Source organism: Sinocyclocheilus grahami, unplaced genomic scaffold (assembly GCF_001515645.1).
Source record: "Sinocyclocheilus grahami isolate Dianchi unplaced genomic scaffold, SAMN03320097.WGS_v1.1 scaffold133.1, whole genome shotgun sequence".
Classification (NCBI taxonomy): domain Eukaryota; kingdom Metazoa; phylum Chordata; class Actinopteri; order Cypriniformes; family Cyprinidae; genus Sinocyclocheilus; species Sinocyclocheilus grahami.
Window position 1 is genome coordinate 160,940 of NW_015505312.1, and position 10,718 is coordinate 171,657.

The 10,718-nt window shown below is 39.2% G+C and overlaps 1 protein-coding gene across 2 annotated transcripts in view; it reads left to right on the forward strand.

Annotated features, from left to right (window-relative positions):
* The window catches only part of fam171a2a (family with sequence similarity 171 member A2a), a 59,151-nt gene that overhangs the window by 17,046 nt on the left and 31,387 nt on the right, over positions 1 to 10,718 (forward strand). For both annotated transcript variants that reach the window (XM_016279686.1, XM_016279687.1), the window contains exon 2: positions 7,738 to 7,965. In XM_016279686.1, the coding sequence (XP_016135172.1) occupies positions 7,738 to 7,965 (228 nt within the window). The remainder of the gene's footprint in view (positions 1 to 7,737; positions 7,966 to 10,718) is intronic.

Genomic DNA, 10,718 nt, shown 5'->3' on the forward strand with positions numbered 1-10,718 from the left:
CTCGTAGCGCGAGGTCCGTCGCGGTGCGGAGCTCCATGAGAACTTCCGGGTCGTGACCACCCTCATGCAAGTTCCTCAGTGCCTTGGCCTGGTGTACTTGCAGCAACGCCGAAGCGTGTAAGGCGGACACTGCTTCTCCACAGGCCGTATACGCACTGCCGATCAGAGCCGACGAGTGCCTACAGGCTCGGGAGGGGAACAACGGTTTGCCCCGCCAAGTGGTAGTGGCATTTGGACACAATTGCATCGCAACAGACCGCTCCACCTGGGGAACTCCCGTATACCCCCTCACTGAACCCCCATCAAGGGTGGTGAGGGAGGATGAGCCCCCGGGGCGGTTTCTGGCAGTAAAAGGTGCCGTCCATGACCCAGTGATCTCATCATGCACCTCCGGGAAGAAATGCACTGGGGTGGGGCCCTGAGAACCAGCACAGGCCACCCCGAGAAACCAATCGTCCAACCTTGTGGGTTCGGGATGCGGTGGAAGATTCCACTCGAGCCCGACTCTCTCGGCGGCCCGGGAAAGCATAGCCATCATTTCCGGGTCCGTATCCGGCACTGCTGACCGCCCAGAGGGCGGCAACGCTGACGAATCTTTATCCCCAGAAAAGTCTGGCTCACCCTCCGATGCTGCGACTGACATCCGATCGTCAGGGGGAGCCTCGGAAGAAACAGGTGGTATCCCCCGGGAGGATCCAGCCTGCTCTCTCGAGGGCTCCGCTGGCTTCGAAGTGCCGGCTGGTTCGGGCATCCCCTTCCTTGTAGGAGGGGAATTCCTCACCATGACCGTGAGACCAGTCCGCCCACTGTCAGAAAAAGGGTACCCCCGGCTGCCACCAGAGAGAACCCCAGATCTAGGCAGCGGCACGGGCACTCCGCCCCCTTGCAGGTAACGGAGTCTGGTTCGCAACTCCGAGATGGTCATGCCCCCGCAATGGGAGCATGAGTCATCCACGAAAGCCGCCTCAGCGTGCTTCACGCCCAGGCACGAGTGGCAGCGATCGTGACCATCACCCGGCGCCAGGTAACGACCGCACCCAGAAACACATGGGTGGTAAGACATCTTTAAAAAGACGCGTCTTCAAAAAGACGTTCCACCCTGTGAAGCTCTTTTAGAATGGAAAATGCTCTTTTAGTGTGCTGAAGCGCACAGGGGAGATGGCCGTCTGCAGCACACACAGGGGTAGTGCAGCCTGCTGTGTGCAACCCACTCGACACGGGAAAACCACCGCTGCTGAAGCGCCGTCCACCAGCACGAGAGCCCACAGAGAGCGTGCTTGACTTGTAGTCTTTACTCTCTACTCGTAGAAGGTCAGGAGCAGAACGATAGAACCGCTTGGCTCCGAAGTGAAAAGCTGAATATGCGCTGCATCTGCTGCCTACTTGTACTCACGCTGTGATCAGCAGCAGCTGGATGCAATAATCGCATGCCAATGTGCATTGGCTCGTTTAGTTTACACTCGAAGTGGATTGGTCTCTCTAAGTGAGATCCCAATTTCGTCGGTCATCTGACGTGACGTCGAGAGTGACCGACTGAAAGGGAACATTTCTTATTAACAGTTTTGATGACATTTGTGCTGCTTAATGTGGAAACTGTGAGTTTTAGTTCATGAATCTTTGATAAATAGTTCAAATCAAAATAATAGTATTTTTGAAATAGAAATATTTTGTAACAACTGTCTTTTATACGTGTCTTTTATCAAGACATCTCAACAACACTTTTTCAGGCCAGCTGTTTTCTGGATATTTCTAATCTGTTCTAGTCCTTCTTACTCCACTGAGTTTTACTCATGATATTATGAAAATAAGGTAGCCAAACAGTTCTGTAAGGTAATATGACCTTTTCTGTTCATGCAGGTGGATTCTGCCTCTGTATGATTCATATGGGTTGTTTGAATATTATCATCATCGGTGTGTGCGATTAGACCTGCAGTGCATGGTCAGAAGATCTTATTTTCTGAAGCCAACTTGTGTCCCCTCGACAGGGAATGCAGGGACCCATTTTTTCCCCACAGTTAGCCTGCTGACATCTCCTAGTAACCATGGTAACATGCATCAATTGACCCATTTAGAATCAAAAGAACGAGAGGTTCTGAAGGACACTGCAGCATGTGAGCATGAACAGGACACGAAGCAAACATTGCATAAACAAAGTAGTAAATGGTTCTGGTGGGGAAATCATGGCTTGTTCATGACTTTCCCTTATTAAGTAAAATGTTAATTTTTCACTGAAAAAAATGGTCACTGAAACTTAAAAACTGTTTTTATAATGTATTTCCAATAAAATATATAGAATTTTATCAGCCCATAAGAAATGTCATGTACCCAGATCCCAAAAATTCAGGTCAAAGACTTGCTGTCTTCTTGGCCTGTTTACATGTGCCCTTGTAAAAGTACTGGGGGGATGAACCAGGTCATCCATTTTGAACAGTAAGCACATGTCCAGGAACTCAACTAGACAGATTTGCTGCATTTGCCCAGTGTCAATCGAACATGGTGGCAGACATTCTGGCTCACTGAAAGTGGCTCAAAGGCTTGCCATGCTTTCGAGTCTTTAATGTAAACAAAGCACTTAACACTTAACGTGTCAGATCAGGACAAACACTTCTAAACATAGTCATTTCATCTGTTGAATGTAGGCCACTGGGTCTAGATGTGTCTAACATAAACTCTCAGCAAACGTGTTGTTAAAAGAGATGTAGTGTCTGCGTAGAATCATGCATGGTCTTTGGGGTTTATGGCTTAAGAGACCCCTTTTAGCCTTTGACATTTGCATATAAATTACAGTCCTGGTCACAGACTTTACATTTATATGGGGGCTAAATTGCCAAATGGTTCCTCGCAATATCAAGGAGATGTTGAACAGCTCCCCCACTATCATCTCCCCAACTGACTTCAAACAGTTTCCAAAGACAAGTAAATGATCCCCCCCCGGTGCCAGGCGCCGATGGGCCGGGCTGACCAGCAAATTGCAACAGGCTCACATAACACAAACACACACACACACATGTAGAGACCTTTAATCTATTTAGACAATAATTAATCAGTTACAAATATATCTGGTATATTGCATGTGTTGTTTGTACGTTTCCCTATTAGATTAGCTGAGTTACCACTAGGGATGCTCCGATCCGCCTTTTTCGCCTCCGATACCGATTCCGATAACTAGGGTTCAGTATTGGCCGATACCAGTGAAGTTTTTTTCCCTCATTTAAATAAATGTAGAATATATATATATCTGTGTGTGGAAATGATAATCATTCTTTCACAATCTACTAGATACAGACTACTTCATTATAAAGAAAAATAAAATAAACAATAAATCTGAAAAATATAGGCCTTTTTTTATAATATTTATTTATATATTTATAATCGATGACAAAAATTTATCAAACTAGATTAGTGGATAATTCGGCAGCAAAAGTTATTCTAGAAAAATAAGTGCACAATAATTTTAAAAATCCAAACATTTAGTGAAAAAAAAAATATTTTGTGGGGAACAAATAAAAGTGTTGCACTAAATATGGTAAAATGTTACACATTGCTATTTGTATTATTATAAAATCCATTCATTAAAAACATTCATGAATGTATTTATATATATAAGTATATACTGGTAAATACATTTCTTTTAAATCTATAGCATATTTTTTTAATAAGGCAACAACATATGATAGATACGATAGGACAAAACAAATACAGTGCAGCACGAACTGTTTTTATACAGTCTATGAGCACGAAGCGCTTACAATGTGCGCATCCGGTGTGCAGAATGATGCACTTGAAGCCTGAAGCAACCTGGCGTCACAGCCTGCACACCGGATGCGCACGTTGTAAGCACTTCGTGTTAAAAACTGCAAAGCACAAAGTGAAGAGAAATTGATGCGTAGTGTATTATATCTGTGTAGTGTATTATAACAGTTATTGAGCCTGTCTTTTAACAGTTTTACATTTCAGTTACTGTGCACGTTAAAAACTATTTATAGTCTTTTCTACGCCCGTGTTTTGTTCTCACAGACACCCGATAGCAAGTAACAAAACAACATTAAACTCCGGCAAGAAGATAAAGTCCTTTTTGCAAAATCATAGACATGTATTTACAAATCAAGTATAATGGGAACACAGAATGATCTTGGAGAGAGCTTTACCGAGCTGACTGCTGTAACCGAACGCGACCAGGGTTTAAAGGCTGAACGAATGACTGACAGCCACAGCAGAGAAAAGAGTTTGTGTGAACTTTAATGTAAGGACTTAAATATGCATATGTAGCTCACATTAAGCTATCATATGGCATATGGCTTCAGAAGTAGCACAGAATAATTCGCACAATCGAAAAAAAAAAAATCTCGGATTTAGATCGGCCCTCTCTGACCTGATCCGAGAAAAATGGCACTATCGGAGCCGATACCTGAAATGAATATCGGATCGGCGCATCCCTAGTTACCACTCGTTATTTGTATTAGTTAAGCCCTAAACGCTGATATTCAGGTGTATGGATGTATCTTTGGTTTAATCTATTCTAAATGTTTCTTTCTTGGTATCAATATTATCTGCTCTTTATTCCTCAAACAATGATGTACAATATGTGATTGTGAAACGCATCATACGATTTGTACTATATTTTGGGTTAAACTGCACCAATTCCAGACCGGCCATAAAACATCCAAATGGGCCATAAAGGGAGACAAAGGAAACTTCTCCCGCTCAAAAAATTCACGCCTAGTATTGGCTATTCCACCCAAAGTTGGGGGGTGAATAGAAATCCTCAAAAGGCATTAGCCCAAAATGATCTTTGCTCAAAAACCTCTTCTTTTGGGACGACACACTACGACTCTCCTCTTGAGTTTGTCTTTCGGCAGTTTTTATCTTCAAGTAACTTTGATTCGCTGTGGACTTTTCCTATCTTCAGAAGAACCAGAAGAAAACTTCCAGCTCACTCCTAAATAACTAATCAAAGACCTCCATTGTCTATCGCATCAGGACTCTTGTTCAGCAATCAAAGCCAATGCAAGTAACCATTTACAATTATTTAGATGCGTGTTTAAGCTTGAGCCCCTTTAAGGTGATTTTTGATTCTTTGATGATTCTCATTAGGTTGTGTTTAAAATTGATGTGAAATACTGCCATTCTTTTACTCTTCTCTCTCTTTTCCTTACTTTGCTTCATTCTGTATATATGTGTTTTGCTTAGTTAGTTATATGTTAGATATAGTTTCATTTATTAAATCCCTTATATTCACAATCGATTGCCTCTGTTTGCTGCTCACATTTCAAAGTCAATGAATGTTTGAACCCTTGCTACATATGCTAAATTACTGCTAGCACTGCATAAAGAAGGAAAGTTATTCTTCCTTGGCCAGCAAAATAATCTTTCATTGAATTGATTAATTATTATATTGTCTGCACGGTGGACGGACAGATCAAATAATTATAATATTGATTCTGCTACAGTTAATTCTAAGATCTAATCTAAATATTTATTATTAATCATAACCAGTTATAATTAGTCATAAATATTTCCCTTTTGAGCTGATTTACTACAGAGACTTGACAAAATTTTAGTTCCATACAATGATGTAGTGTCGGGTAGCTTGTGGCACAAAGTCTGGTCCACAGTGGTGCTTACTCTGGTCTGGTCAATCAATCACTAAGACAGGAAAAGGTCATCTGACTGACGTAAAAGTGATGATGCACGGTATGTGCAGTTGAGGGACAGGTTGATTTAAAATACCACAACAGTAGAAATCAGCATGCACAATTACATGTCAGCCAATTTACATTCAATTCTGAATGAAAAAGTATTTAATATCGAACGGTGTTGAATTGTACTGTACATCCCTATCCAAATCTATACCAGTGTTATTTTAGTATCACTGATGTACAATTATAGTTTTTGGTAATATTTTGAAGTAGATTTTATTTTTGTTTTCCGATTTTAGTTAAAGGGATAGTTCACCCAAAAATGAAAATTCTGTCATTAATTACTCCATCTTCCTCCATTTTGGAGAGTACCCCAGAAAGTAATCAACGTAATCAGCGTTGTTTACGTTCAGCATGCATGCCCTGTCTACTGAACTGTCTATTGTCTACTTATTAAAGGAGGGTATAATGCATTATAAATATTTATAATGTGCCTTGTAATACATTATATCTTGTCAGAAATAATTATAAATTAATTTAAAATGCATAGTGTAATGAATTGATAAGTGTTATAATTTATTAACTGTGGTTACAGTTATTCATGAGATTGTACAATGCATTATAAGGTGCATTACAAGGCTTAATTAATGCATTAAAGGGGTCATAAGATGTTGCTAAAAAGAACATTATTTTGTGTATTTGGTGTAATGAAATGTGTTTATGCGGTTTAAGGTTCAAAAAACGCATTATTTTCCACATACTGTACATTATTGTTTCTCCTCTATGCCCCGCCTTTCTGAAACGCATAGATTTTTACAAATCTCATCGTTCTGAAAAGCGAGGCGTGCTCTGATTGGCCAGCTATCCAGTGCGTTGTGATTGGCCGAATACCTCAAGCGTGTGACGGAAATGTTACGCCCCTTACCACACTGTGATGCTGTTTCCCGGCCAGAGCGAAGAGACAAAAACATAAAAACCCATTATAAACGAGGCATTTATTGCATCCAGTGGGGTCATAATTAATTATAATGATTTATACTGTCTTTTTACGGGTTGCGCTGCATCGCGCCATGTAAAAATAAAACCATGTCTACATTTGTGATCGGAGAAATGACGAAAACAACAAGGCTACTCTACACTGCTCAAAACTCACATTTGAATAGTCAGTGGCAAATCCTTTAAATATGAAAAACGTACTTGCAGTCTGTGAGTCAGAGCAGCCGGCATTGTAGTCTAGAGTGAGCGGAGGCCGGCGGCTAGAGTGAGTGATTCGACGAAGGAGCGGCCGGTGGGCTTGCGGCAACCAAATGTGACGACCACGGGCTAGACTCCGCTTCGTCCACGGTGAAAGCCGATCCAGCGATCCACAGCGCGAAGTTGATGTATTTCCTCAGTGACCAGCACGGATCAGCTCCAGGCATGACGAAGCGGATATCGTCCACTTTTGGAAGGCCAAACAAAGTAGTTTCGCTTTCACAACGAAACACACGGCAACAACAATACTACAGCGAGAATCAAAGTTACGCCTTCTTTCTTTGCGTGAACATTTGGGCGGCGTTATGCAAATCTTCCCACATCGTGACGTAGACATGTGGGGGCGTGTTAGAACGAGCCATTTTAGGTAGGCGTGGTTGACTCTTAACTTTTATAAAGAATATCTATTTGGATTTTAGACTTTAGTCTTTGCAACTTTACAGATCTTCTTTATGCACCAAGAGCTTGTAACACTTCAAAGAGAAAATTTGCATCATATGACCCCTTTAAAACTACTTTTATAATGCATTACACATAAAGGCTTTTAAGTAAAGTGTTACTACTATTTTAAATATGTCTATAGTTTTGTTTCGTTTAATTTTAAGTAACAAACTAGATAAAAATGAGAAATGTTGACTTGGCAACTAGCTGAAACTAAATAAAAGGCTTTTTATTTCGGTTAATATTTATTTTATTTCAATTAAAAAAATGTTTAATGGTTTTAGTTTTAGTTAACCATAATAAACCATTACCTATAGAGTACATGTCAATTATGTCAGTATATTCAGAACTAATTGTATTAAAATTATTTTCTTTTATAAAGAAATATTTCTTGTTTCTACAGAGGTGCTGATTAAAGTCCAGGTATTTGACAACAGCGACCTGTCACCTTTAAAGGAATCCACAGTTCAGGTGTGTGGAAACCGGACGGTCTTAGCATCCAGCCTTGCAGGAGGAGATGGGATTGTCACACTTACGTTCCTGTACCGGCCAGGAACATGGGTCATCGTCACGGCATCAAAGCATGGATTTGTCACAAACTCGGCACCCTGGCATGCCAACCGCATCCCGCGTGAGTACTTCCTATACTACTATAGCACTGAACATTTTTGACATGGTGTCAGGGAAAGCCTACAGATTATTGTTAGAAACAGAGTGTTCGGTTTCATTCTGAAATTCACACGCATTAACTGGACTTCCTGTCAAAACTGCTAGAGCAAGACCAGTTGGTGTTTATGGGCTTCTCTGGAATCATGTTAATCCCTTATTAAAAATGAGGAGTATAACTTAAACATTTGCCTGCAGATTAAATGGTCCCTTGTTTCAATCTAGATGACCAATTTTTACCATTTAATTAGGTTGCTTTTAAGTAACCTTGGAAAAGAAACAAAAAAAATTTATCCAATAACCCCTGAGTTATATTCAGTATTTAGCACATGCTTTTATCCAAAGCATCTTAAAGTGCATTTAAGGTGAACGTATTACTGGTTTATTAGCCATTAAATTGTCGTTTCAAGTGCAACTGTTAGCATGATGACATTTTTGCTCATGGCCTCTGCAAGGTTATTTTCGTAAACAAAAACTAAAACTAAGACTAAAACGATTGATGAAAAAACAATTTCGTAAACTGAAATAAAATAAAAACATCAAAATAATTGAAAAACTAAAACGAAACTAAACTAACAACAGTTATTGAAAAACTAACTGAAATAAAATAATAATTATAAAAAATAAATAATCGTTTTCGTAATCATTACGTTCTCACCCCTTGGCGGAAAAATATGAGCTGTGTGGAGGTTTGGGGAAATAGCCTACCTGTAATGGTGCATCACGCACATGGGGTTATCTGACGGAGAGATGCAAAGCATTTTAAAGCCTGCACGGGTCTTGTTTGGTAAACGTACTTAACAGAACACCCAACCCATTATCTGACAGCAGCGCTAATTTAATTCTGTACTAGACGAGAACCGTTTGACATAAAGACCGCTAGTCGCGACCTGAACCGCACTCGCATTAAATCTATTACATCAGGTAAGCAATATTATTTATTTTATCATGTAACACAAGCAATCAAACCAACATTAGTCATTCTAAGTTGGTGCTTTGAAGAAAAACAGACATGCAGCGCAACATGACAAATTAACAGAAAAAAGATGAGAACGCGCATCCTTTCTGTAAACAACAAAACTTTTGCCTAGCATCTTGTGATCACTCTGCCAGGCTTTTGAACAAATGTGCATTGGCTAAATCACATCATACACACGCTTATAATTCTTCATAAATAAAAAGAACATTCAAATATAAGCCTTTACTGTTAAATGCGTTTGCCGTTATTATTGAATTTCATTAGTCCCAGTTTTGATTGATGCACGGCTGTTCACGGAAAAGTGAGCAAGACACCACAGTTACAATATCATGATTATGGTTAAATAAGAAAAGACATATAACCAAATCAGGCTACATTTATTTTCATACTAAATATCTCAACACACATCATTGGATATGACATTAAGCGCGTGGATTAATTTAGTAAAAAAAGGCTTGCCTGCTTTCTTTGGCATGTATTTGTATACTTTTACTATCTAATCAATCTCAGCATGCGTTCATTTTGTGTCGCTATATCTTTGCCTCACTAAGGTTAAATTATGCCTACATCTTTCTTTGGCCTGCGCTCTGCACTGTAAAAAATGACAGTGAATTTAACGGTAAAAGACTGTAAAAATGCTACAGTAAAATCCTGTTAAACAGTAAATTCCTCTACTATATACGGCGAAAAACTGTATTGGACATTACATGTATTGGACATAAATTTTACAGTAGTATACCGTTTTTGGAAGTGAAAAATACCGTATAACTTACAGTGAATAACCGTAAATTGACATTCCCAGAATTCCCTGCATTACATTTCAAATTTGATGTTTTTTTGTTGAAATAACTAAGTTTCTTCTTAGTTTTTTCTTATCACAGTTTTGTATATTAGGGTTGTGTGTTACACCTAATGTTGTTAAATGAATGTTTATTGCATTATTTCAGTTTCATGTGTGTTACCATGATGGTGTTTGGTGTTTGTGTGAATGACACTGTGCACCTTCTATATATGTTATTATTTAAAAGCTGCTTGTGATGGACTTTGGTTCATCATGTGACTTTCTCATCAGCACCTGCATTTGGTGGTTATCAGTGTAATACAAAGGTACAAAACAGATTTCAGTACTTCAATAAGTTGGTATATTAAAATTATATCAGTTAATGAAATTACGGTATTTAACTAAATTTAAGTAGTGAAAAAGACCGTATCATTTACAGTGAATAACCGTAAATTGACATTCCCAGAATTCCCTGCATTACATTTCAAATTTGATGTTTTTTTGTTGAAATAACTAAGTTTCTTCTTAGTTTTTTCTTATCACAGTTTTGTATATTAGGGTTGTGTGTTACACCTAATGTTGTTAAATGAATGTTTATTGCATTATTTCAGTTTCATGTGTGTTACCATGATGGTGTTTGGTGTTTGTGTGAATGACACTGTGCACCTTCTATATATGTTATTATTTAAAAGCTGCTTGTGATGGGCTTTGGTACATCATGTGACTTTCTCATCACCTCCTGCATTTGGTGGTTATCAGTGTATTACAAAGCTACAAAACAGATTTCAGTACTTCAATAGGTTGGTATATTAACATTATATCAGTTAATGAAATTACGGTATTTAACTGTAAATTTAAGTTAAAACCGTAAAACAAATCTTTAATAAAGCAAATCTTTCCCGTGAACTGCCAAAATACAGACAGCATATTACATGTCCCACCAGAGACAGTAGTATAC